Source organism: Strix uralensis, chromosome 12 (genome assembly GCF_047716275.1).
Source record: "Strix uralensis isolate ZFMK-TIS-50842 chromosome 12, bStrUra1, whole genome shotgun sequence".
Taxonomy (NCBI): domain Eukaryota; kingdom Metazoa; phylum Chordata; class Aves; order Strigiformes; family Strigidae; genus Strix; species Strix uralensis.
This window is the reverse complement of record NC_133983.1, coordinates 25,092,011-25,119,287: the sequence shown is the minus strand read 5'-3', so window position 1 is coordinate 25,119,287 and position 27,277 is coordinate 25,092,011. Positions and strand designations below refer to the sequence as shown.

At 54.2% G+C, this 27,277-nt stretch overlaps 3 protein-coding genes across 12 annotated transcripts in view; 1 reads left to right on the top strand and 2 right to left on the bottom strand.

Moving 5' to 3' along the window:
* AP1G1 (adaptor related protein complex 1 subunit gamma 1) overlaps positions 1-3,907 on the bottom strand; it is a 52,217-nt gene extending 48,310 nt beyond the window's left edge. The window contains exon 1 of one of the 3 annotated variants that reach the window (XM_074881959.1): positions 3,624-3,907. The gene's annotated coding sequence lies outside the window, so the exon portion shown is untranslated. Of the gene's footprint in view, positions 1-1,767; positions 2,200-2,613; positions 2,838-3,623 lie in introns of those variants that run through there. The other 2 variants (XM_074881958.1, XM_074881960.1) reach the window with 2 other exon arrangements.
* A 304-nt stretch (positions 3,908-4,211) lies between these two features.
* ATXN1L (ataxin 1 like) lies at positions 4,212-11,381 on the top strand. The gene is made up of 2 exons (XM_074881514.1): positions 4,212-4,315; positions 4,637-11,381. Exon 2 carries the CDS (start codon positions 4,750-4,752, stop codon positions 6,826-6,828), a length of 2,079 nt encoding a protein of 692 aa, XP_074737615.1. The 5' UTR covers positions 4,212-4,315; positions 4,637-4,749; the 3' UTR covers positions 6,829-11,381.
* A 2,577-nt stretch (positions 11,382-13,958) lies between these two features.
* Positions 13,959-27,183, bottom strand: ZNF821 (zinc finger protein 821). Of its 8 annotated transcripts, XM_074881744.1 has the most exons (9): positions 26,920-27,183; positions 26,515-26,716; positions 24,983-25,071; positions 18,190-18,300; positions 17,970-18,095; positions 17,319-17,461; positions 16,651-16,755; positions 15,581-15,747; positions 13,959-14,863 (listed from the first exon to the last, which is right to left on the bottom strand). In XM_074881744.1, the coding sequence occupies exons 5-9, from the start codon at positions 18,049-18,051 to the stop codon at positions 14,209-14,211; spliced, it is 1,152 nt and encodes a 383-aa protein (XP_074737845.1). In that variant the 5' UTR covers positions 18,052-18,095; positions 18,190-18,300; positions 24,983-25,071; positions 26,515-26,716; positions 26,920-27,183; the 3' UTR covers positions 13,959-14,208. The 8 variants fall into 8 exon arrangements, with proteins under 8 accessions (XP_074737845.1, XP_074737840.1, XP_074737841.1 ...); XM_074881739.1 differs by lacking the exon at positions 18,190-18,300; XM_074881740.1 differs by lacking the exons at positions 18,190-18,300; positions 26,515-26,716; positions 26,920-27,183 and adding an exon at positions 26,253-26,324.
* Positions 27,184-27,277: the final 94 nt, after the last annotated feature.

Here is a 27,277-nt window from a genome sequence, read left to right as displayed (position 1 = left end):
ACCTACATTACCTTTGTATTTCTCACTTGCTTCTAGTTTCCTAACTATTTTCATCTGTAAGGTAATTTGGTTACTTTACTTCCTGTTCACTTTCCTGCAGAGTTAACATTAAAAAAAGAAAAGCTACTACTTTGTGACAAAATTCCCACACTTTTCTTTACCTTGGTTAATGCCAGATGAAAGACGCTATGCCACATTTTTACATTCATTAATATAAACTTTACAATATACCAGGTAACTTCATCTATGCTCTAGGAAGTTCTAATCTTAAATTTTACTTATAGCATCTCTGCCAAACAGCAGATAAAGCATAATACTACTACTCGTGATATTAGCAGATTTACTCATGCTCACGCTACTGTAAGTCTTATTTTTTGAGTTACAGCTTCATCATATATTCACTTAACTCCAAAACTCTCATCCAATGAAGTAATACTGCTACCAAGGCAGACCAGACCCTTTTCCTCAGAGAACTGCTGAGCATCACCTAGAACAAAACATCACTTTCAGTTAGAAGAGTTTGCCCTGTTATTAAAAAATACAAAGAAATCAAACAACCCATCTCCTGAAGTTATATATGTTGCCAACTCAAAAATAAAACCAAATATTCACACTAAAGAGGCACAAGAAGCTTTACTGAACGAGTGCCACCAACTTCAGCAGCAGTTAAGATTTTTATGAGCCCTTACACTTTGAAAGGTGACTTTCCAAATCTGAACATTAACCAGTGCAGTCTGTCTGCATGCCTAAGACCAGACAACTTCAGTTGCTTTGCTGCTGCTCACAACCTTTTTACACTATTGCCTGATAAATTTACTATCTCATTCTAGCTTACAATGATGCCATTGCAAAACTCTGTACCAAAGGAATTATCAAGAATCAGAACATTTTTGTATCCCCTACTCTCTTGCCAGAACTCTGCAACAAAGGTACTCCTATCATACCACTTTTAGGAAGAAAATAACAGCCATAGGAAAAAAACCAAACCAACAAACAAAAAAGCCAAAAGAAAGAGAATGCTTTTTTATCAAAAAAGGAAGAAATCTGGAACTTATCTTGCACACTAGAGATGGAAAAGCTGGATCCCTTCACAAAACAATTACCCCAAACTTACTTTCCCCTTCTCAACTCACAGGAATTTAAACACCTTCCCCACCTTCTCCCACTATGGAAGAATCGAGGGGGTTCACACTGAATCTCTCAGAAAAAAACCAACACAGTCTCTTGCCTTCATTGAGCTCTGAGATACCCTGTAAAGTTTTCAAATCCTGTGCCAAATACCAGAGTGCACATGAGTAGGCAAAAGAAAGAATTTGGCAATAGAAGAAATAACAAGTGTAGCTGGGGGGGGGGACGGGGGGGGGGACGACGACGACGGACAGACAGACACAGGACAGGCATACAAAACCCAGCTGTGCACTATCACATAGAAGTAGAACAGCAAAAAGATAAATAGAAAACAACGATGCACAAATCTCTGTCATTTTAAATGTAAGATGTTAGGGGTAGTATGCAGGGGAAGATACACATATATTTTACTTTGTTTAAGCCAGTATGAGCCAAGCACACCTTCTGGTCATGCATGTGAAATGTCACCCTTCCATTAACATTTCAAGCATCAGAAAGTAAAATACATCACTAAGCATTTTTAAGCATCATTTACAGTGTAATAAAACACACAACTGTTCTATCTGCAAACTTTAAAAATAATGCTTACTATAAAAAAAACTTATAGTTTGTCTCAAAGCTTGTAAGAACTCTACCAACCTTGACGAAGAGACTTGAAACTGTCTTTGCAGATTGATTCTCAAACAGCAGTCTACCACTAACACAAACTCACACTCGCAGCTTACTGCAAATGCCTTTGGCCAGAGATCATAGATTTTTCACTTCCGTGAAAATCCACAAACCGTAAAACAACACGCAACCACTGTAAGTGTACGAGAGACATTAACTGTAACGCTCCGAGCGGCTGTGCGGCACAAGCAGTCAGACCCCGAGGGAAGGATGGACACAAACGCCCAAGCTGCTCCCAAGGCGCCGAGGGCCCCAGCGCGGATCCAGTCCCGCTGCGTTCGCGCCGACCGAACTTCTACGGGTCTGCGCTCCCCACTCCGCCGCGCGATCACCCGAGCCCCAGGAACAGGCGGTGACAGAACCCTGCCCGCAACACCCTCCCAGCGGGTAACAGCACCCAAAAACCGCTCCCCGGGCGCTGGGGGGCGGTGGGCCGGCGCGGAAGCGGGGGGCAGAGTCCGCGACGAGCCCAGGCCGCCAGGCGGAGGCGGGGGGCACAGGCCGCGGCCGGCTGCCGAACGTAGCCGGCGAGGGCAGGTGGCCCACGAGAAGCCGCCCCGGCAGAGGCCACGGGGGGGCACCGGGCGGCCCCCACCGGCAGGAAAGGCCGCGGCACTGCCGGGGGCCGCAGCCCAGCCACGGGGCTCGGCGGCGGGGGCACGCGGGGGCCCCGGGCGACCGGGACCTCACGGGCCGCGGCAGCGCGCACCCGGCCCGGGCCGGGCGGCGGCGGCGCGGGGAGCGGAGCGGGCAGGCCGGCGGCGGAGGCCCGTGTCGGAGGCGGGCTGGGGCGGCGGGCGCCGCGGCCGTACTCACCGGGCCGGTCCCTGCAGCGGAAGGAGCGACAGCGGCAGGAGCCAGGCATTCAAAATGGCGGCGGCACGGCCGCAGCACCGATACCGCAGGCGGAGGGATCCGCACGCCGGCACGCTCCCCCGCGGCCTCCCGAGCCCTACCGGCGGCGTGCGGGGAGCGCGGCCGCGGCGGGGGCCGCGGCGGGGACGGCGGGGGGACGGCGCGGCACCGGCGGCGGCGAGGCGGAACGGGTCGCTCGCACTACTTTTCTTGGCGGAAGCAGCCGCGATGCCGGCCTTGCGAGGAGCGGTGCGTCTGCACCGTGGCAGTCACTGATGACGTCACGCGCGGGGCGGTCCCCCCGCGGCCAGCGCTGCCCCGAGGTGCGGCCGGGCGGGTCGCGCCGCCCGTAACCGGGGTTCCGCGGGCGGCCGGCGCCGGGGCCCGCTCCGTGGGGCCGCCGAGAGCCCGCCCCGGGGGAAGGCGCGGCGGCCGGGCGCGGGCCAGCGGCGCTCGCCGCGTCGAGGCTGCTCCCGAAGCGTTCGGTGGCGGCTCCGGGGATGGCGTCCTGCTTTCCCCACGTCAGAGGCTCGGCTCCGCGCCTTAACGTGGCAGCGGGTGCGAAGCGGAGCGTCTGGTGTGGGAAATGTGTGGGGAGATTATTCTGAGACGAGCCCTGCCCCGTGCACTGACAGCAGCACGCCAGGAACGGCTCAGGCTGGTTTTCCAGCCGGGGAGGGGAAACTAAACCGACCTCAAGGGCCGTGTGGGGCGGGTGCTGCTCGGGCATCAGGCCGCGGCTGCTGGGGCCCGGACTTGGGGGCTGGAGAGGTTTCGTGGACGACAGTGAAGGAGGGATCCAGAGCCGGCCCTCACTCTGGGCAGCTCTTCTCTCTGCACTTCCCAGGGTCTTTTGTCACCTTAAAAATCAATGAATGCCAAGAAACTGCCCACTTGTAGGGACTCGCAGGCAACACCGAAACAAGCAAGAGGCTGCCTGGAGCGTAGATGTGAGACAGGACGAGGGGTACCTTCAGGCAGAAGGAGAGAGGCTGTGCAGAGGACGCAGGGCAGGGCAGTGAGAACCAGGCGGGCCGCCGTGAATCCCGTGTTCCCGGCTGGACGCCCAGGAAGGTCCGTCCAAGGCGCAAGGCCGCTCCTTTTCCGAAAGCCGAGTGACGTGCAGGGCCCCTGTGCCGAGCCTCCCTCTCAGCAGAGCCCGCCCGGTACCATCTTCGCGCGGCGCGGCCTCCGGGTGACCCAGCTGCGGCCCGGGCCCGTCCTTCCCCCGCGGGATGTCCCTCCCGCGGCAGCCTCTCGGCGCAGGCCTGTCCCTCCCGGCGGCGCCTGCCCCCCGGAGAGCGGGTCCGGCCGCCCCTCCGCCAGGAGGGACCCGGCGCGGCTGTCGAGGGCGCGGCCCGGGGGGGCGGCCCCGCGGGGCGGGCGCTGGAGGCGGCGGGGCCGGGCCGGGCGTGGCTGGTCGCCACGACAACCGGCGCCGTGGGCGCCCCGTGACGTCACCCCGGGGCGCCGCGGGCCGGGCGGTGTCACGCCCCCTGCCGGCGGGTGAGGTACTTCCGCCGCGCGGGGCGTTATGTCATCGCCGTGCGCGGGGTGGCCGTCATTGCCGTGCGCCGCGGCGCGGGGAGGGGTCGGGCCGGAGGCGGCCGCGGGCGGCGCCGGGGCCGATGGGGGTCGCGGAGGAGGAGCCGGGCGATGGCGGGTGAGCCGCGGGCTGCGGGGGGCTCCGGGCCGGCCCGCGGGGGCGGGGCGCGGCTGCGGCGCCTCGGGCTCGGTGGGGTGGGGCGCGGCGCGGCCGGGGCTCTGGGGCCAGGGCTGGGGTCGGGGGTGGGGCCGGCGGCCGGGCTCGGGCGCCCTCGGTCCTCGGGGCCGGAGCCCCGCGGCAGGGCCGGGGGCCGTCGCCTTGCTTGTTCCCGGGGCTCCCGCTGTCCCTGCGGCCCGGGGGCTCTCCCCCCCCCTCCCGGGGCCCTTAGAGGGTCGGTGGCAGGACCGGGACTCACGGCTCTCTCTGTTCCCGGCGCAGGTGAGGCGGCGGCCGGTAGCGGCGGGGATCTGGGAGCCAGCGTGTGGCAGCCCCTGCGCGTGCCCCCATGAACGAGCGTCGCGGCCGGGGCTGCCGGGACACCACGGGGCACCATGAGAGCGGGCCACGAGCGGAGCCAGGAGTGCCTCCCGCCAAAGAAGCGGGAACTTCCCGCCGCCAGCACCGGCACCGAGGCGGGACGGGCGGGGGGTGCCCAGGCCTCGGGCGAGGGCCCCGAGTGGGCCCGGACGGCGGGGCCGGGTCCCGCGGCCCTGCGCTATGGCCCTGGCGAGGCCGCGGAAGCGGTGGCAGGGTTGACGGTGGACCAGTACGGGATGCTCTACAAAGTGGCAGTGCCACCCGCCACCTTCTCCCCCACGGGCCTGCACCCCGTGGTGAACGTGAGCCCCCTGCCCCCCGCCTTCAATGTGACCTCGCCAATAATCCAGCACCCGGGGGTGCCCTACCCTCCCATCCACTATGCTCAGATCCCTCCAACGTCCCTACAGTTCATCGGCTCGCATTACACAGTGCCCTATGCTGTCCCTCCTGGCTTCCTGCCTAGTCCTCTCCTGTCTCCTTCCACCAACCTCACCGCCTCTCATGTCCCCCACTTTGTGCCATATGCCTCTCTCTTCACGGAAGAAGCCACTCCTTCCCCCCAGACTACCTCTCCTACCCACACCTTCAGCAAATCTGCTTCTGCAATCTCTCCTTCTGGCCAGATGCAGCACCATGCTGGGACCCAGCCGTTAGATATTGCACCAGGCAGAATTCCTGTTTATTATCAGATGTCCCGCCTCCCACCAGGGTATTCAGCGTACGAGACACCTGCAGCAGGTGGAAGCCCCGAGTCTCCTCAGCAGGACAGTCAGCTGAGTTCAGAGGTAGCTGCTGCCAATGGGGGACAGAGACATCCGGAGCCTAATGTGGTGAGGAGGACCAGCGAGACTGCGGACTCAGCTGGCAGTAAAGGTGAAGACTGTCTGCCAGGGGCTGCAGCGGGATGTGTGGTTGATGGACAGTTCCTTTCAGGTTACCAGACGTTGGGAACAGAGGTCTCTGTGCCAGCTCACAGAAGCACCCCCGACACTGATCTGGAGGTTCAGAGGGTGGTGGGGGTGTTGGCATCTCAGGATTATCATATTCTGGCAGCCCAGAGGAAAGATGACCCGAGCCCTTTAAACCTTTGCCATAATGTCCCTGATCAGCACGGGGAGGCAAAGGATGCGCTGAGGAACACGGTGGAAAGGGCTGCTGCTGAGAAGAGCCAGTCCAGGAGTCCGTATGTCACGTCCCCCGAAGAGCCGGTTAGACAAAGACAGTTAACCAAAGGAATGGTGATAGCCAATGGCAAGCCAGTCCTGGTGCCCGCTGGAGCGGAGCCCGCCAGGTCTTCCGCTTCAGAAACCCTGGTGAGGCGGAGCCCGGATGCACAGGCTCAAGGAAACATGCTTGAAAAGGACCTGGCCCAGCTGCAGCCACCCAGCTCCTCACACTTGCCCTCTCACTTCATGAAAGGAGCCATCATCCAGCTGGCTACAGGGGAGCTGAAGCGGGTCGAGGACCTGCAGACTCAAGACTTTGTTCGCAGTGCGGAGGTGAGCGGGGGCCTGAAGATCGACTCCAGCACCGTGGTGGATATTCAGGAAAGCCAGTGGCCTGGGCTTGTCACACTGCATTTTGTGGTTGGGGAGCAACAAAGTAAAGTGAGCATTGACGTGCCCCCAGAGCACCCCTTCTTTGTGTATGGCCAGGGCTGGTCCTCCTGCAGCCCAGGGCGGACTGCTCAGCTCTTTGCTTTGCCCTGTCACAGGCTGCAGGTGGGCGATGTCTGCATATCAATCAGTTTACAGAGCATGAATGGCAACTCCGCTTCTCAGGCTAACTACCCGCTCGCAGATCAGTTGATATCTACTAGGGAGAGATCTGAAAGAACAGCTCAGGGGTCCAGAGAACCATCTGACAGAGCGGCCGAAAGGAAGAGCCACACAGATAGGGACAGCGCAGCCCAGAGCTCCCATGCAGAACCCTCTCAGCCTGAGGCTGGCAGTCAGCACAGCTGGACAGCCCCAGGCTTCCAAAGATACAGCATGCAGGCGGAGGAGCCTCGGCCCTCTCTGCTCCGTCCCTCTTTCATTCCCCAGGAGGTCAAGCTGTCTATCGAAGGGCGTTCTAATGCAGGGAAATGATCCCTCTGAGGCTGTGAGCTAGGGCATCCCCTGTGGGTGAGCCTCACCATCAGGTGGAGAAATTGCACAGACTTTGTGGTAGGTTCACCAGCAAGGCTGCTTTCTGCCCTGCAGGACTGGGTTTATTCCAGTTCGGTGGCTGACCAGTTCCTCTTGGGGAATCGGGAGGGCTCCAGTGCCTCAGGGAGCAGCAACAGGCTAGCTGGGGTAGAGGACAGGGCTGTGCTCGTGAGCATGTGGTGAGAGCATTCCAGAGCTTGGAGGCTGGGGCTTTCTCACACCTCCCTGAATAACTGGTTCCCTGCAGGGCAGGGTCTGAGCTTGCAGGGTAGGTGGGGAGATGAGGAGGGCAGACACGGCTTAAGGTAGCAGATAAAATTGCTGAAGATTTTATTCCTCCTTTCTCATGATGGGGAGAGATGGGTCCCCACTGGAGTTTAGGGGGCTCTACTCCTAGTATCCCTTTTCTTCACACATGCACTTTAAAAGGACCGTTCACCAATGGAGCTCTGAGGGCAGGCTGGAGATGCTTCTCTGGTGGTTCTGTTTAATGTCTCTTCCACTGAATCCAACTGCTCTTTCTTCTTGCAAAGAATGTACAGATTTGAATGAATCACAGAAATTCAAGAGGAAGGACCAAAAGGATGGGTTTGGGTGTAGGTGAATAGGGAACTTGAGCACTTGGGATGGGACACGAGTTGGGATGGGAGACGTCAGTTTCCTGCTATAAAATACATTTAATTATTTGCCACCACATCAGATCTTTCTTCCAATGTTAATAACTTTAAAAAAAAAAAATCTCTTGGGCTTACAGCTTTTGCAGAGGCTTAGCCTGTGGATGAATGGGTTGGGGTTCTTTGGTTGGATTTTGGTTTTTGGTGGGGTTTTTTTTTAAAGCTGGAGTAAAATATATTCAACATTCTCTAGGGAAGGATGGAAACACATCCTTTTTCTGTGAGAAGACGGAGACTATCTTGTAATTAAATCAGAAGAAAACTTTCCAGATGGGTAATTCTTCCCTGCAGGCAGTTTTCCGAATAAGCTCTAGACAAGAGACGAGTGTTTGTGCATGTGCAGGCAAGGTACAAAGTTTCTAAGTACAGTTCTATGATTAATGTAGGGACTCTAAAAATATCACAGCATCATAGGGCATTTTGGGGTGGTTTTGTGTTAGTTTTTCTGATGCTTCACTCTGGAGTTCCTCTGTAGAACAACACGGTAAAATCAAGAGTCGTCTTTTTCACGGTGAGATTTAATACAAACGTGTATTGATACCTCGTTATGGTAATAACACTCCATTCAACTGAAGGCTCCTGTAGTTACACTAATTTGCCCTCTCTGATGGTGTGTTATGACACCAGCTCTAACTGCTTAGCTAGAATAAAAAATAGTCACTATTATGTTGAGGATAAGAGTCTTCACTCACTTAACTTGGGTTAAGTATTCTGTGTATTAAGGTGCCCATCTCTGTCTTAGGACCAGGCTTTTGAGAGGGTTTCTTTTCAGTGTCCAGGTCCCTGCTAGAGTCCTGATGCTGCTCCTGATGTTCAACATACTGTTTTCTGTCTCCCTTCTCCCATCTGCCTGGAGTTTTCTGTCAGGCATGCCTGACTGACAGGGCACTGCTTCTCTCTTTCCCCAAGCGGCTCGTGTGTCGGCACCTCTCCTCGGCGTAGCTGTCCTTGCGGCTGCTGGCGGTGGTGGTGTCTCAGGGCTGTTCTGCACACGCTCCAGGAACCTGTCCTCCTGTCATCAGTTGGCTTCAGTTGACTGTGTGACAGAGGGGTGCTCTGCCTGGGTATTGGGCAAATGAGAGAGTCTCCAGAATGTCCCTTCCATCCAGGCCTGTTTTCCTAGCACACTGCCAGCCGTTTCTGTTGCCTTTGAAATGCCTGCACCAGGACAGTTTCTTTCCAGGCCTTAGGTCAGATACACGCTACTCACGCCTTCAGTGTTTGTGCCTCACGGGGGTTTCTCCAGATTGAGGATGCTGCCTGTATCATGTGTAGCTTCCCCCAAATGACACACTGCTTCCGATCTCATCAGCTGCATTTGAAATGTATGAAGTCGTGGTGATGCTGTCATGTGAAGATTCTGCCTCCCTGGATGCAGCAGCTGTGGGAGCAGACGCTGTTTTCATGGCACCGTTTGTCAGTAAAATGTACTGTCAGGGCCCAGGTGCCTGGCCTCCTCACCTTGTGTGTTCACAGTTGCTGTTTGTTGGACTCTCCTACACAAAGACCTCGATTAATGTCGGTTAGTACTTATTGCTCAGGATATCCAGGGTGTCTGTGGCCAAAGGCAGAAGGCAGAGGAGTCTAGGTTCTCTTGCCTGTTCTTTGCACGGTGCACGCAGAGGAATTCAAAGCTGTGGCAGGCAGCTGAGAAAGGGATCTTGCATACGTGTGGTGTGTGAATGTAGACGGGCTGGCTGCACGCATGAAGGGAACATCTGAGCAGCTGAAGGGTGCAGAGGCCCTCGCGTGCATCTCTGAATGCAGGAGTCTCTGTCTTTTAGAAAGAAGGTCTGGAGAGCCTGCCTTATCTCACGTGCGTTACTGTAACTGCTGCTCCTAGGCCTCAGCTGCACTGAACAGTGGTCTGAAAGGGCAAACACTGATTTACAGGGCAAGATGCTGTGTGGCTGAAGTAGCTTTGTACTGTAGGCAGCTGGAGGGCTGTGAAGGTGCTTGCCCTGGTGTTCCCTGGCCGCTGGCCTCGACTTTGGCTAGCTGCGCATCTGTTGAGTGTGGCCTGAGCTCTGTGGAACAGTCCAGGGTGAATCTGACCCCGGTGCTTCTATCCGGACTCCCCGTCAGTCCCACTGTTGTGCATGTTTCAGCTGCCAGCTCTTCTGTGAAAGCGGCGGTTTGGGGCCTATCTCATGGCAGGGCACTGAGATGAAGAATCTGGGCTTCTGGCCGCTCGCCCCGCAGGCGTGGGCAGGAGGGAGCCTCTGGCAGCCCTCTAGCCCAGCTTAGCAGTACTCATAATCACTGGAATCTGTCTGGACTGGGCTGGGCTGTGTTACTCAGCACCTGTGGTGATGGCTGTGTTGAGCACTGAGGCTCTGCTGAGATCAGGAGTGTGTGAGACAGGCTCTGCTGCAGGCAGAAAGGCTGTGAATGAGCCCATGGAAGAGGCTTTTCTTTCTTAGGTTTACAGGGAAAGGAGGAGATAAAGCCAGGAAGACATTGTGGAATGAGATGGTTATCTGGGCTTTTCTGCTGGCAGAGATATGACAGGCTTCTCAGAGAAATACACTGTTTTCCTGCTGCTATTGTGAAGGGGAGGAGAGCTGTGGTCTGTCCTGTCTGGAGGAGGCGGCCTCCTGGCCTTGGTTTTATCCAGCTCACACTCTGTGGCGAGAGTCCGCAGGATGCAATAACGGGTGTGCGCAGCCATCTGCCCCATCTCGTGGAACGCTGCTCGGGTCAGCCGCCTGGCGGGGGCCGGGGCTGCTTCTAGGCTCTGCCTACACTGTTGCTCCAGGAACACGAGACTTGCTCCAAGCGACGAGCACTCATCACTACCAGACTATGCAGAGGAAGCTCTGTCTGGAAAGAAGGAAAGCTGCAGAGGCCCCTCTGCCTCCCCTTTCCAGCAGGTGCGCAAGTATAATGCACTTTTCACATTAAGTGTCCCCGCCCCCCGTCCCCATCCTCACCCCACACTTGAAGTCACTTTCCCCCATAGAGAACTAACAGTCCTTGTTACTCAGAAAACGTTGTACAAGAAACTACAGCAGCTCGAGTAGCCCGAATGCAAGTTCCTGCCCGCAGCAGTACATGTGCCTTTCCCGAGCGTCACTCTCAACTGCTCTTTGTCTTTCAGGCTGTCCTAGGGCCTGACACTTTGCAGAAGCTGCTAAGATGGCTACGAATGCACATTCTGTACAGAGTTTGGCCCAGGGTGTGTTCTGTGTATGGCTTAAAATGCTGGTGGCCAAGGCCCTTCCACGGTCTTCACATCTGTCGGGGGGCAGGACTCGCCCTGGGTCCTGCTGGGCCGCTGCCGCCCCGCAGACGCACCCGCGCACATTCTAGTTGTTTCCCACTTTGATGGCACCTTAGCGCCAGGGGAGAGGAGCAGAGCAAGGCACTGGGGAAGCGGCTGGGCTGCCCTGAGGCAAGGAGGTCTTTGTAGATAAGTGCTGATCCCTCAACTATAACCCCAGTTATGTAATGGCTGTATTAACATGTAACCGACCGCATTGTATCTAAAGCCTTAGAACTAGTCAGGTGCTCCCCTCCAACCCTCTTCCTGCCCCTTTCCTCCTACCTGATCTTTAACAAAGCATTAATAATTCTAAGGATAATCTCTATTTTGTTGTGCTTTTTTTGTAACTGTTTTAAATAAATCAATTTGTACTGTATATTTGTACTTTTGGTGAGATCCTTTTTCCTGTTTTACCATTTTAAGTCTGTACTTGGCTACACACAGATTGTATTTTTATTGTTAATGCTCTTATGAATATTGCATTTAACTTGTTGACTCTGTAAACACAGTATATATCTATATATATATATCTATATATAAACCAATAGCTTTTCCTTTGGTGTTTGAGACTTTTTGCTCGCCTATAGCATCAGCGATCATTAGGAAGTGGCTTCTCTGGTCTTACACAGAGTGATCAGGAGACTTGTGACAAGGACAAGGTAAAGGCTGTGTGACAGATGGATTATAAGCTATAATTCTGTGTTCAAATACTTTTGCTTTTCTGTGGTCTTTCTTGAACCTCTTGGAATAACAATCAGCTGCCAGGGATGCTGCAGGGAAAGTTTCAGCTGCAGATTGCAGAGTGGAGCCACATCTCTGCTGGCCAAGCAAAACACACAAGATAGAGCAATTGCAAATATTGCGAGAAGCAAACTCGGTTAGTTTGAGGATGAAAATGGACAGAAGTAAGAATAAAAGTGGGAGATCAGCTCAGAGAGCAAGGGAACATGGAACGGAATAGGTCCCTTCCAGATCTGGTGCCTTCTCCCGGAGCGAGAGGCATAGATGGCTCCTGTCCGTTCTGTGAGATGGATGATAACATTAAAAGAGCTTCTGTAAGGTGAGGAAACAAGATACTACAGTGGCATGTGGAGGAAAGTACAGCACTGAAAAGATTAAACGCTTTTCGTAGTAAGTGTCCACAAGACTGGTTATAAGGTTAGTTCATGAAAAAACGCAACATTATGCACTTTGAAGGCAGCTATTGTGAGCATTAGCGAGGGCTTTAAGGGACTTCAATCAAAAGTTTTTCAAACTGAAAAAAGAGGGAAAAATCGGGTTTTAAGTAATCTGGCTGAAAGGTTTTGCTTCTTGTTTTAACTTTACTCTTCTGATCTCAAGTGGGGGTCTTGTGGTGCCCACCTCTGGCTTGATGCAGAGAAGCACCTCTCTCAGAGGGAGGACAGCAGCTCCCCGCGTCGCGGCAGCGCAGCCCGTCACTGGAGGTGCTGGGAGGGCCACAGGGGTCTTCAGGCGACCAAACACAGATGTGTGGCATGCCAGTGTTTGGGGGCTGACGTTTGGAAACCACAAAGCCAACAGCATGCATTTTTAGATGCTTAAAGAAACCAAATCATGGAGAGTGTACCACCCCTTTGCCCTGCCATGAGCCCGTCTCTGCTAACGTTCTGCCTTTTAAACATCACTAGATTTAATTTCCATAATTGCACAGTTTTATAATGATTTCTATTAGCAATGGGAACCTTTTCATATAGATACAGACTATGAGCACATTTCGCCTTGGCTGCCTTTTGAATAAGCTAAAGAAGGCTTCAATTCCCTGCCCTCGTGCAGGTTTTTCCAGACTTGGTTACTGCAGCTTTCCATGGCTCCCCCCCAGCTCACCCCTTTTCCACTCTTTGGTGGAAGCAAAATCAACTTTCTTTTCTACCTGTGTGGTTTTGTTTACTAACGGTCCCCCCCTCACCCCACAGTGTTACCTGCCGTGACCACTGAAAGTCCCTGTTGGTCACAGAGGAATTTACTGTGAGAATTAATTACGAGTGTGATCCGTGGTCCTAGATGAGCAGTGTTGCATTTGGCTGTACTGAAATGGTGGAACAAGCTCAGCTTACTGCAACGTCACAGAGTCACAGAACAGCTGAGGTAGGAAAGGACATCCGGGGGCCACCTGGTCCACCCCCCCGCCCCGCTCAAGCAGGGCCACCTACAGCCAACTGCCCAGGGCCGCGTCCAGATGGCTGTTGAATATCTCCAAGGGGGGGGGGAGACCCCTCAACCTCTCTGAGCAAACTCTGCCAGTGCTCCGTCACGCACACACTAAGAAGGTGTTTCCTATGTTCAGAGGGAACCCCCTGTGTTTGTGCCCGTCGCCTCTGGTCCTGCCACGGGGCACCCCTGAAAACAGCCTGGCTCCATTTTCTTTGCGCCCTCCCTTCAGGTATTTACACATTGATAAGATCCCCCCAAGCCTTCTCTCCTCCAGGCTGAACAGTCCCGGCTCTCCCAGCCCTTCCTCACAGGAGAGATGCTCCAGCCCCTTCACTATCTCAGTGGCCCTTCACTGGACGCTCTCCAGCGTGTCCGTGTCTCTCTCGCACTGGGCAGCCCCAGACTCAACGCAGCACTCAGGTGTGACCTCACCAGTGCTGAATGAAGGGCAAAGCAAATCCACATGGTATGGGAGAACTGACCTACCCTTACTGTTTACCATTCAATCAACTCTTTCACTTGCAAACCTGAAATGCTGTTTAAGTGAAAATTAACTTGTGAGTAAACCAGCAAACTTGTTTGCTATTTGCTTACCTCAGCCAGCCTTTCTGTTAGTGTTTATATGGGGTATCTTAGAACAGGAACTCAGTTTCCTCTTAGTTTTTCCGTGGATGCTACTGCAAATAAGCACATAATGACAGTGTTAAGAGAAAGGGTGTGCACAGCCAAAGGACATCCTCCTTTGCTTCCATTTCATGGGCACAAACTGTGAGGGATTTACTCCTGGAGTTGTGGACTACTGAAGTCCTCAGCTCCATAATTCATGCTGCAGGAAACAAGATCCCTTTTTGGTGAGGTGGGCTTTCACCTACAGCAGAACTGCAGCAGCCCAAACCCATCTACAGGGCAAGGGTCCAAGAACAGGATGAAGCACGAAAGGGAAAGAAGGGGACTAAATAAATGTGACCATTAATTTATTTTCCCTCTGTTCACAGGCTGCGACTTGGCCCCCAGAGCAGACTGTATCCTCAGAATCTGCTCCCACCAGGGCTTCTTTGGCAGACACCTCCCAGCTCGTTTGTTCAGGAGAAGACCAGAACCATCTGCCAGGGAGAGTCACCAGGGACCCCCAGCAGCCTCCCAAGCACAGAAGCCTGCCAGGGTGCCTGTGGCAGGTGCAGCAGAGGTGGCACAGTCCTTGGCTGCAGCTTAATGCAGCGCACTGTTGCTCTGCTCCTCAAAGGTCATTTTGCCCAGCAGCTGGCTCTCCAGCTCCACATTGCTCACTGGCAGCTGGAAGAAGTTCATTTCCGCTGCCAAAGCGGCCATGGCAGAGGGGTCCTGCCCAAACTGCGCCCGGAGCATCATGTCCATTTTCTCCAGGCGCCGCTTGAGCCTCTTGGCCTCACGCTCCCGGATAAGCCGGGCCTGTCTCTTCTCTGGGGTCTCGTTTGCACGTTTCAGTCGCATGGCTTCCCGGTCTCTCTGCAGCCGCCGCGCCCGCTGCTCATCTGTCTCCTGCATGCGCTGCAGGCGCTTCGCTTCTCGGTCCCGCATGCGCCGCACTTCCCGCTCCTCGGGCGTCTCATTGTCCCGCCGGCTCTTCTTGGCCGTGCGCTCCCGCTCCAGCCGCTGCAGCCGCACCTCCAAGGGCTCGTTCTGCCGACGAAGCGCCCACTTCCGCATGCCGGGCGTCTGCGCCTCCAGCAGCTTACGATAAGCAGCACAGTTGTTGCACACTAGGAGGATGCCTGCAGGATATACAGGGGTGTGAAAGGCAATGTCTTTCCCCTCGACACCGGAGGGGCCCTCACTCTGCGGTGCCGGCAGGCGATCTGCACTGAGCACCTCTGGCAGCTTCTCACTGGAAAGCAGAAAGAGCAGAGAGTCAGAGACATGGTGCTGACAGAAGAGTCCCCATCTCAGTCTGCCCGGGGGCTGCAATGAACAGTGCCCCTGCTGCAGCCCGCGGCAGAGGCCTCCGCTAAACCATTCCTGCCCACAGATGTGTCTGAGCATCTAAAATGAAGCAACATCGTACCTGGGGGTAGGAAGAGGGTTGGCCCAGAGCAGTATCTAGGTTGGAAGAGCGCAAGAGCAGGAATTAGCCAGCAAGCTGCGCCTCCCCAGCATCTCTGGATATCTCCTTTCAGCCCTGTTCCACTGGTTGGTGGATAATCTTCCACCAGGCAGGACATAAACAAGAAACATTTTCGTTTCTGCCTGTGGTCCTGCTGTGGAAATGATGAACCCACCTGGGCAGCACAGACCTGCTCTGATGGATTGCTGGGCAAGGGAAGCCCAAATTGTTCTCCAGTGACTGGGGACCCTAGTGCTTTCTTCACAGTTCTAGTTCTCCACAAAGCTAAGGAACACCCTTTCAGTAGCACAGCCCACAAGGTCTTAGCAGGTGACGCAGAGCTGCGGGCAGGCAGGGATTGAGGGAATCTCACTCACTGGGGTGTTCACAACTCTCCTACAGGCCTTAGTGGGTCCAGAGCCATGACTGGTCATTTAAGGCAGCCCACCTAGCCTTTGGCGTGGCTACCCCAGCCCACTCGCCAGCCAGGGCGACCCTGACCTTTTGAACGTGGCGTGGCTGGTGAAGCGTGCTCCACACACTGCGCAGTTTGACAGCTGGTCCTCTGAGTGGATCAGGAGATGTCGCCCGAGGGATCCTGGTGAGCTGAGGGCTCTGCCGCAGACGGGACACATGTAGCTCTTGGCACTCACCACAGCCGCAGTGTGCTGCAAAACAACCCCGTGGCTGTCAGCTGCAAATGGCCCCGCTCCCTGCCCAGTCCGAGGCACGCTCAATGGCAAACCATTCAGTTCAGCCTCTTGGAGAGGGAACACTTTACCACTAAACCTCTGTCTGAGAGCTCCTAGACCAAGCTCAAGACATTTGGGGTGTCTCATGGGTCAAAGAGCAAGGAGGAAACCTTTCTACAGCCCCACTCCAGTGCAAGAAAAACAATTAAGGCCAAAACACTTGGATCGTAAGACCTGGCCCTTGTTTTCAGAAATGCATCTGAGGAGCTGCTGTTGCTGGACAAAGCATGACTGGACTAAGAGTAGGCAGGATGCTGGTGAGGAAGCGCTTACATGAAGACAGTCAGCTGGTGCAGGTATGTGGCCAATTCAGTTCTGCTTCATTCCTTCTTTCACAGAGTTTGATGTGCCGTGAAGACAGCACTGACAACAAAACCTGTGAGATTCCAGCACAGATCTCCTGCAATACTGGAAACATTTCAGAGGAAGAACAGCTGTTTTCAGGGGTAGGAACTGTGATAAAGGTACGAAATTAAGAACTGAATGATTAGGAGGAAGGTTTCTTATCTCACTGAATGATGTAAAAAATTGCTTCCATGTATAATCTGAAGGACCTGCCTGGTCAGCCTGCAACTGCTTGCAGAGGCTGCCTTGGGAGAGTGTGTGTTCTCCAGAACTGCAGGCCGGTGCCTTGCTGATTCTTTCCCCAGGACACCCTCTGGACACAGTTTACTGCTGTAAACTTCAATCACATCCTAGCTAGGAGCTCAGTTCTGTGACTGCAAAGACCAGAGCAAAGCTGCCCTGTGCTCTGGGTTGTTCCTGGATTTGGAGCTTAGGCCCAGAGACATCCCGCCGTTCGGAACCATCCCCCCCTACCTGGTATACGTGAGCAATGAGCTGCTCCCTGCCTCCACACTCCAGCTGGCAGAGGGGGCACTGGGACAGTCCCAGCATGGGGTCAGCGTTCAGACTCTCAGGCACCTACAGGGAGGAGAAGCCACTTTGTGGTAGGGCAGACAGATCCCCCGCAGCCAGCCCCCACTCCCCAAGTGTCGATCTGCGCTGCAGGCAGGCCTTGACGAGATCGAGCCTGTGTGCCCAGTCCTGCTGGGGCTGCTTTGTGTTCCTGCAGTCAGAAATTTCCCTGATGAGCCTCTGAGCAGAACTCCTGCTGTCTTGGGGAGAGCAGGCAGAGGCCCCACAGCCTCCACTCACACCTGGGCTCTTGCTAGCACAGGGCTCTGGTGGGCAAGGCTGGTTCTGTAGCAGAAGGGATGGGGAAGTCAGTCAGCAAAAGGCACCAGAACTGAAGGAAGGGGCACACAGTCATCTTGGCTAGCCAGGAGAATGGCAGCTGGTGCCAGCTGTCTCCTGTTCCTGGCAGCCCAGGAGCGACTCATACCCTTCCCTCCTGCCAGGAGACATTGTTTGGAGGAGGCAGGAGGGAGAGAAAGATAAGAAACCAGGATGGGGAGAGGTGTTCAGACAGTACCCTTCTCTCTCCCTGGGAGGCTCAGGTGAGTGCAGACCCAGTACACACTTGCCTCATTTTCTCTCATCAGTGGGGTTCCAGCCACAGGTTGCTCTGCATTCTCTAATTCTTTCTTCACTTTTACCATTGAGCCATCCTCCTCAGACGTATGGGACGAAACTTCATCCTGGGTGGTTTCCTCGTCATCACTGCCACCTGGAACATGCAGAACAGTTATTCCGAGCGTCAGGACCCTGCGGGCACTCATAGGCTTTAACTGTCCCCACCAGCATCACCTGGGGCCTCTACCCACCCCCTCCAACCAGGGGGTCCATCTAAACTCGGGCTGGGGCATTGCAGGGACTGAAGTGCTTCACAGAGCCCCTGGACCTGGCCTGTTGCCCTGCCTTGCCTGGCAGTCACTGGACCATCAGCTGGACCTGCTGCTGCCACCACCCTGCTCTGGTAAACTGGGGCTGCGTCCCAGGGGGTGAGGTCACTGCCCGCTCTGTGTTGTGGTGGCCCTTGGCTCTGGGCTGCCCTTCCCTTAGGGAGCAGCCCTGCTCTTGCCATTTGCTGGCCCAGTCCCACACAGGAGCCAAGGGCCAGCCCAGAGGAGGAGCTGGGTGAGGTGTCCTCAGAGGGCCCCCCACGCTGTGCAGCACCTGGCCTCACCCTGTGTCAGAGTCACTACCTTGCCATTACTGGAAGGGGCAGAACTCACTGCTGCTGGAGTCGGGGTCTTGCAGCGGATGAATGGCTGGCCTTTGGTCCCCAAGAGCTCCAGGAAAGTTGTTTTTCATCATGGCTTGGCGGGCTTGCTCCTCCAGCCCTGCAAAGACTTGCTCCCCTGGCAGTCACAAGGACAAAGAGTCAGACTGGTGCTGTTCTATCGCTTTCACCGCCAAGGCTTGCCCCAGACACCCCGGGGTGGGGCTGCTCACCTGCACTGTGCAGAACCTCTGAAGACACCTCTCAGAAATCATTTAAGTAACCTCTCCGCTTGCCTACTATGCAACACCAGCCTCTTGTACCTGCTGATGTGAGTCCAGCCCCTGTGTGTAAAACAGTCTCGCTAGTGGAAACATCCAGCATCAGGCTGCTCTCCGCAGACCCTTTCTATGCCGTTCCATCCACAAAAAAAAACCTGTGAGATCCCATATATCCGCCGTATGTAGCTGGGTGGCTTTCTCTGCTACCAGGCTATCCACCTCTGAGCGGGGGGAAGCCGCTCAGGCACTGTGACAGTATCCCAGAGCAGGCACGGTGCTCTGTGGCTCTTCTAAAGCATTAAGCCCTATTCCTTGCTGTGACAGGCAACTTGCACAAAAATGGCATCTCCCTGAGTGCCTGCACCTCCTCTACTCTCCACAGTGGTACTAAAGCCAGGGGTTGTCCTTGGCACGCTCTGTCACCACCTTCTGCCCCAGGAGGACTGAGGACAAGCCGCCCCTCCAGAGGTGTCTGTGCTCAGAGCTGGTGTTCTGCTTACACGATGGATGACTTGCTTCACTACCTTGCCTCGCCCAGGAGTGGCTCTGGCTAAAATAAACCCCAGTGACACTCCAGATGCTCAAACCAGAAAAGTAAGGGAATGAACCCGGAAAGCTGAGATCCTTGTTTAGGATAGCTTACAGCCTGTTTTGTTGAAAAACACTGCTCACTAGTACCTCAACTCAGTAGGAGATGGCAAACACATTGAAAGAAGGCAATTATTTGTGCTTCTCTGAAAGAAAGCTTCTTATGGCAATCCCTGCTAGGGAGAACATTTGGTTCCAAAGAGTAGCAATAAAAGGCAACCATTATTTTTCATATTAAATCAAACAAATGACTTTATTCCAGGTGTAGTCATGATTTACCTCTCTCAGTGGATGAGCTGGGAGCGCATGGGACAAGGTGCTGAAGTTCCCAGTGGGCTAGCTTTTGGGTTAAATTTATCAACTGATCTGTAAGTTCTCAAGAACTACTCAAATGCAAAAATGCTAAGGAAGATACAGTACATTTTTCACATAAAACAAAAGTCAAAACATAGCTTTCAGAAGAAAATTGTACATTTTAGCATAGGGCCACAACTGGCATCAGTATATCCAGGGAATTGAATACTTGACCCACTGAGAGAGCACCAGTCCTGTTACAAGGACAGGTATGTTCCCACACGCTAAACTGTTTCCGCCAGCTTTGCCCCATACTCATACTCACACTGCCTTTCTGGTGCTTACCTCGCAACTTCCGGCAGTGCTTTAGAAAGCAGTAATTTATAGAAGATTTCAAAGACCTTCAGAAGTTTCACAGAGGCTGTGGGAGAAGAGTTTTAGTTCCCAACATCCCCGTGGAGGTTTCCAAAAGCATTTGAAGGCATTTAGCATCCTGTTTCAGAAATGTGAAAAAGGTTTCTGTAGAGAAGACTTGAGAACACAATCCATGCAGGCTGAAGAGAGGTGCTGGGCAGCACCCTAAGTCTGTTTGTCACTGAAAGCAGCAGGTACCATCGTGACTGCTGACACGTGTACCCCATCAGAAGCCATTCCAGTACTGAATAGTTTTCATAACCTGAGTGCTGCTTTTATGTCTGGACCACAACCTCCCGTTGGTGGGACTGATACAGACTGTACGAGCAGCAGACACGACAGAGTTAGTGCCCCTCCAAGAAGCAGATATCCACAAACCACCAGGATAAAAGCCCAGACACAAAAAGGCATTGCAAGACAAAGAGCAAGTATGGTGAAGAAACCTGCAGAACACAGGACAGATATAAAACTATGGTGGGAGATGTGCCACCCGTGACAGGATTCCCAAACACCACTGCAACTGCTGCTGGAAGCAGTTACGTGTTTGTTTTCTGCCCCCTCTCCCTTTCCAGAGGCCCCACGTTTCCACTGAGCAGCAGCCTGGAGTCTAAGGGCAGGTAGGTTCCTGCTCAGACATACAGACTATGCAGACAGCCTGCAGGATTTTAAAAGCGGTGATCTTTCCATGAGGTGAGTGGAGGGAACTCCTCCTGGCAGCAACACCAGCATCAATCACAACAACTAAGAGCACGACCATGTCTGCTGGGGGCCTTTCTGTACAACACACCCATAACCAACTTAGCATTGATTCAGCGCAGTGCACAGAACTATCAGCTTTCAGCCAGAAACACGAGCCGTTAACCAAACCAGCGCTGTTAGCCCGCGACATCTTGTGCATTCTCCACTAGCCTGTATCTAAAAAGGCATCATGGGATGGGGAGAGACAAACTTGTAAAAATGCTATCTTTAGCTCATACAGAATTTCTTATGTATTAAACTAGTATTGCCTCCAAAAGAACTTAGGGAAGAGTGTCCTGTTCATCTACTGATGGACTAAGTCCTACTTTGATGAAGCTTTAGAGCTTTAATGTTGGATAAGTACAGGGTTACACATTTATTATAGTTTCCGCACACACACGCTCACATACAGACACTTACACCCCCATCTCCACCCCGCTTTGATTACACTTCCACTCATTTGGAAAGAGAGTAAGACAGGCAACAGCTTTAGGATCACTGCTATCAGTAAAGGATGTTATGCTCAACAGTGAATTCACAGACTCTTCTCCAGAAGTTTCTTTATTAAATACAAAAAGGGCTGCAGGCTGACCACAACACCAAAAACAAGTCACTGTATTTGCTTTACAAACAGCTAGACGTAGGACAGTGAAAGATCATACAAATGCCTCTGCTTTGCATTCCAGTTCTCCTCTCCATAATCCTGTCAATGGGTGGGATGCAGGTGAGCAGCGGTGGAGGTAGGGGCCAGCCCTGCGGCACTGTGCAACAGGGGCAGTTATGACTGCTAGGATCTGGTGGTGTATCAACTTGGTAGCCAGAAATGATTTTTTTTCTGAGCCCTTCCCTTCTTGAACTGTATGAATGCAGGATAACTCTCAGGTGTTCTGGAAAATAAACACACAAACAAACAACCCCCATCCCAAAATCCACAAAACAAAATCAAAAGAAACTGCATCAATCCCCTGTCTTCCTTCCTAAACAGAAAGGTCTCTCAGAGATGAGCCACTTTATTCCCTCCTTGCACATCAATTTAAAGTCCCTGTTCATGTAGGTCTTCTCTGTGTTCCTTTCCTGGACCTGAAATTTGCAAGTCTTTGCACCACTGTGGATCTAGTCCACCTGCCCCATCGCTATTCTGGGTTGTCCACACTGCTGTAGTGGTTACTGAAATGAAAAACAACACAATTGTAAGAGTTAACAACAGCAGCCCACAGAGCCCTTTAAGAACGAAGGATTTTGATGCAAGTAATGTTTCTGCTTGGTTTTGAATGCTGGGTGCTATTTCTTGCAAGATACTTTCTCTTCAAACTGGGAATATTACAGACAGCAGAATTCAAGGAACACTGAAGAGCACAGAATGTGTTTGTGTCAGAGGGAGAGGGGAGGAAATAGAGGAGTAATAGGATACTGGGACCATGACAGATAGAGCTAGAAGTGGGAATTAATTTGACTAACAAAAGCTGTTCTCAAGGTTCTAAAACAAGCATCACTTGCAAAGGCTACAAGCAATAGAAAAAAAAGCAGCTCATGGGACAGCAAGGAGAGAAAATAAAAGGGCGTGGTAACACCTGCAGCAAATTTTTGGCAAGCACGAGAACAGTGAGTAGCCCATAACTGATGGAGTGACAGTGCGGCAACTGATGGGCTTGAATGCGAGATCAGATGAATTGCTGAGAGAGATTTTATACTAGTATACATTAGACTCTGGGAGAAAATAAAGACCAAATTGAACCAATTAAGATATCTCCACAGGAACAATGGAACTGCGTTGTATTTTTCAATTCAATGTGGAATGGGCAATGCAATAAGTATACTCCAGTATTACAGTTTTATTTGTTACCACTTTGTCAGGTGTAAGCATTTTCCACGCACCATGTGGCAAAACAAAATTAAATTATTAAGAACCAATTATGTGCTGCAGCCCTGCCAAAGGGGAAATGACTACAATTAAAGCTGTAGAAGGACTGGCCATCATGCACAATCAGAGTTCTGTGATAGTAGTAATTTTTATCATTGTTTCTGTATTATTTTGAATTTCCTTACACGTCAACTTCCATTTAAAACTGTTTTGACTTGTAACCACGCAGCTTCCCAGATGGTCGCTCTGCATGCCAAACAAAGTGACTCTGTGCTCAGTGAGGACAGCAAACCATGTTGTTGTGAGAGCAAGATTAAATGAGGGCCATGCCAAGCCTGGAAAGTAACCCAGGAAAGAGGTGGCACCAAGCAAGCCAGGGAGAGGAGATCGGCAGCTGTCGCTTGCCCTAGTGAGTCCAAGAAAGAAGAAAACATGGAGTGGCCATGCAAGGAAGAAGTAGGCACCATCCTCCCACAAACATGTCCAGTTAGATATGCACAGTGGTATTTATGCAAATCCAGAAAGCACTTCCCCAGCCCCGCAGCCTGCCAAATCAGACCCCAGCTGCAGACAACTGCATAAAAAGCCGCATACCTGCTGTCCCTTTCATTCCTCTCCTCCCAACCACTTCAGTCCCTGTGAAGAAGTCTCAGTAACGTGTCTGCTATGTCTCAGCCTGACTCCTCATTCTGCTGGCTCACCCAGTTCTTGGAGCTGATGCTCTCTCCGATTATCCTCGTCAGTGCACTGCATGGCATTTCTGGGCCCTCCAGATACACAGCAGGCTAGGTAGGCAGGGAAGTCCCAACGATTTGGTGGTGTTCATCATAAGACAGACAAGATTTTCCATCCCAAGGTGGAGACATCACCATTGACATGTTCCTTGTATCTTTCGGTCCCTTCCTTTTCTTGTGGTCCTACTTGGTGCTCCTGATGGCTCCTGTTGAACAGTTGCTCTGTAGCAATGTACTGCACGTAAAGGAGGTGAACAGGTCCCAGAACTCCTCTCTGTGGCACACCAGATGCCATAACCTCAACCTCATGCCCGCTGGTAGCATGTTTGTCAGATAGCTTCCCCTGAGACCAAAACTGGAGATACAATCACTTGTACTGCAGATAAGAATCAATGTTCACTGTGAAAATAGTGCAGAACTGAACTCCATAATATGTATAGTTTTGTATATAATAGTACAAGCTTCTGAAGAAGATAACCCTTACACAGTGGAGTGGAAAACAGCCCACCTAAACACCATGGAAACTCTACCTGCACCACCAGAGCTGTTGTACCCCTTGATTTCCACACATGAGAGAGGAGAGAGCATTAAGTGCTGCCTCTAAACGGCAGCGGCAATACCTGGGCACTCTCTGGAGCTAAAGTGTATGGACACAGGATGTGTTACTGCCATCATAGGAAGGTGATAGACTGGCATACACAGGACATACCAAATGTCTCTAAGGAAGACAACTCCAAAGTCATTAATGTACTATCGGGCAAATCAAAGCTATACTCTGCCCACTGTTGAACCCAGCGCTCAGAAGCAGGAATTGGAGAGCACAAGTCAGTGCAGATGCCAAAAGCCACGTCTCAGGACTCCTACGCTGGCCACCAAGGAAAGCTCTGTCAGCTCTCCCATGCCTAGCTCTAGCAGCCAACGGGGCTTTCGAGTCCTGGACAGAGGTAGCTCTCCCCAGCACACTCACTGAGTGTGCAGTGTTAGGCTCGATCACGGTGTATTTTCCCTTAGTACAGAGAACAGCATGCAGAGACTCCTGTTGCTGTACCCATACAAAAAGGCAGCACAGAGAAACACACAGAGACATGCAAGCCAGCAGCATCAGCAAAGCAAGGCAGTGTTAGGGCTGCAGCATTCAGCGCTCTGTCCCATACTCCTGACAGCTACTACAGCTTAGCAATACCTAGGGCCCTCTCATCAGCCTTGCTTTCACACATCTACAGGAGCGGAAACGTGTTTTCCTCATTCCAGCCCAAATTCCAAACGTGTCTCCAGCCACAAAGCTGGGTACGAGCAAGGGTATAGCTTCAGCCCCCCCGCTTCCCTCTGCTGCAGTCAGTCACACAAAAGCCGTGTATGTGCAGTTTCCCCTTTGCAGCCAAACATCCATACGTCCCTCCCAGCTCCACTAACACCTGGCTGTAGCCTGCCCACAAGAAGTGCTGATGTGCAGCATCTTCAGCCCTTTTGCTATCAAGCAAACGCTAGGGTATCCAGAGTGCTGGAGAAACAGATGTGGCCTATCAGCTCAGCTCAAGCATGATCTGACAGATAGCATTTATCTGTCCAGTAGATTACTTAGCCACTGCCCATTCCCTGCAAGGAAAGAGCAAATGGCTTTATTTACATTATCTGGTAGGAAACTGAGGTACAGTGAGCTTAAGTAACATGTCCAAGGCCAGCCAGTTGAGTCTGTGGTAGGGCAGAGATCAGAACCCAGGACTTCCTGGCTTCAGCCACACAGTCAAACCACCTTGCCTAGAACTTCCTTTGCCACCCAAGATGGGCCAGAGCCCCAAAGTCACACTTCTTAGTACATTACTGCACTTGTGACAGTATGAATGCAAAGCACAGCTACAGGCCCTGCACATACACACCCACCTTTACAGCATTAGTTGTTTGTTCAAGCCTATCCCTGTCCTGCCATGCCAGGACACTGACAGTTCCCCTGATGCACAGAGCTCAGTTTCTCTTCTTACAGTCCCTAAGACGAAAAGTCAGTAACCACCATTCCCCCACAAACTGTACCTTTTCACCATTCCCCTCCTCCCCATCTCACTCCACCACAATCCAGCTAGGGCAAGGATCCCACGATGCTGTGTAACACAATACTCACAGTGAACTTTGTTAGGAGTGGTCTGTTTCCGACGGGACATGTTCCCTGACCTGGGAGCACGGTGTTCCTTCCCTCAGCAGAGGGCTCACCTGAGAAGAGAAGAGCCTGTCACACACACCACTGGGACTTCCCGAGCCCCTGGCCAAACGCAGCTGGCTGTCTCGGGTCATTCCCCACCCTTCTGCCTGAAGGGCTCGGTCTGCATTACCGCAGCCATGTTCAGTGCCAGCACTCAACACAATCCGCAAGCGTTTCACAAACCACCGTGTACGGGCAGTCCCACCCAGTTCTCATGCAAAGTTATAAGCAGTCCTGTCCCCAGCACACAAAAAGCTGAGTGACCACTTCAAGAGGGACTGCAATCTCAGTCGAAACACCCTTCTCCCTCCTGTCCCTTCCCAGAGCCCAATCAAGGCTGCAGAGCTGCCCTGTCTCTGACCCCCCACCCAGAGAGACGAGGGGACACAAGGCCCCGCCATGCCCAGAGGCTGGTGTCGGGCACCGGCCAGCCCAGCCCAGGCAGACATGGGAACCGGCTGCCCCGCAGTGCAGCTCCAGACACGGCAGCAGCGGCTGAGGGGATGGTGTGCCAGCCCAGGGACAGCTCTGGGCCCAGAGAGGTGCCCCTCAGAGGGGCTGACCCTGCAGACAGGCACCGGGAGGGGGAAAGGGCAGCTGCCACCACCTCGGGGCAGGCAGGGCCGGGGACACACCGCCTCACACGGCAGGGATGCACCCCCCTTGTCCCTCACAGGTCCCACACCGACCCCCTCGAACTCTACAGAGGGGGGAAAACATCGACTCCTCGTCCTCAGACTGACAGAGGAAGGCATCGATCCCAACAGTCCCCTCAGACAGACAAACAAAGGGAGAAGCTGAACCCATTTCCCCACAGACAGATGGACACAGGGATCCCGCCAGCCTCCTCAGACAGACGGACACAGGGATCCCGTCACCCCCCTCAGACAGACGGACACAGGGATCCCGTCAGCCTCCTCAGACAGAGGGATCCAGCCGGCAGCCCCAGCACACCCGAGGCGGCACAAGGAGGGATCCAGCCCGCAAGCCGACGGACACACAAACGGGCCCCGCTCCCCTGCCGAGGGACAGACGGACGGACGGAGGGACCCAGCCCGGGCCCCCGAGGATGCCGGCGGACGAGCGAGGGACCCAGCCCGACAGCCCGGACAGACCGGCCCGGCCCCTCGGGCGGACGGCGGGATCCGGCCTGCCCCTCGCGGGCGGACGGCCGCGGCCCGGCCCGCCTTACCCGGTCCCGCTGCAGGCGCCGGGGAGCCGCAGACAGACAAAGGGCCGCCGGACAGACAGACGGGCAAGATGGCGGCGCCGCCAGAGCGCGCGGCGCGGGCGCGGGCACAGGCCCGGCCCCGGGGAGCCCCCGGCTCGGTGCGGCCCGGCCCCGCCGCGGGAACCCCCCGGCCCGGGCCCGCCGGCCGCAGCGCCGCGCCGGCTGTCAGAGACCTCGCCTGCAGACCCCGGGTGACGGTTTTTCGTTACCTGACGCATCTCACCTGTTTTTCATGGATCCGTCCCAGCCGGCAGCTCCCCGCCGCCCGCAGCAGGTCATTCGTGCCAGCGGCGGGTCTCGCCTACCCCGGCCCGCAGCCCGGGAAGCGGCGCCGAGCCCCGGCCCCCTCCGCGGGCAGCTGCCTCTCCCCACGCCCGGCTTGGGATGCCCCTGTGCTACCCGAGCTCACCAGAATCTCGCTTACCCTGCAAGGTCAAAACCCACGATTTTACTATTAATTTAAAAGCCGCCACGTGCGTTATGAACTCACGTCCCTTTAGAAATGAACCGCCCCGCCCCGCAGCGTGGGGGGGTCTCTGGGCTGCTTCCCCTCGCGGGCCATCGGCAGCCCCAGCGCAGCCGCAGGGGTCTGCGGGCAGTGCTCGGGGCTCACGCCGGGCCAGCTTACCCTCGGGCTGCGCCGCCCCGGAGAGACGCAGCGGCAAGACCGCAGCCCCCGGGACCGGGACCGGGCTGAGCCTCGGCCCGACCCTCCCTCCCGCAGGCGCCACCGCCGCCTGGCCCTCAGAGAACCGGAGACCCCTCCGCCGCGACCCTGCGCGGTGCCTTCAGCCGAGCGGCTCCCGTCCCCCGTAGAGGCGGGGCTCCCGGCCAGGCGGGGGGAGCCGCGGGCGGAACGTTGTATTGCCGGAACGTCCGCGCCGGGGAGCGGGTCCCGGCGGGCGCCTACCGGGGGTGCCAACCACACTCGGTAGAACTGAATCCCTCCGCTGGGTCATTTAGTCCCTCAGCGCCGCTCTCCTCGC

Coding starts and splice junctions, on each gene's coding strand:
- ATXN1L (XM_074881514.1), top strand. CDS start 4,750: ATGAGAGCGGGCCACGAGCGGAGCCAGGAGTGCCTCCCGCCAAAGAAG.
- ZNF821 (XM_074881739.1), bottom strand. CDS start 25,022: ATGTCCCGTCGGAAACAGACCACTCCTAACAAAGTTCACT. Junction 18,096..24,982: donor CACTCCTAACAAAGTTCACT/GTGAGTATTGTG, acceptor TGTGACTGCCAG/GGGAGCAAGTCTTTGCAGGG. Junction 14,864..15,580: donor AGCCACGCCACGTTCAAAAG/GTCAGGGTCGCC, acceptor TCTGCTTTCCAG/TGAGAAGCTGCCAGAGGTGC.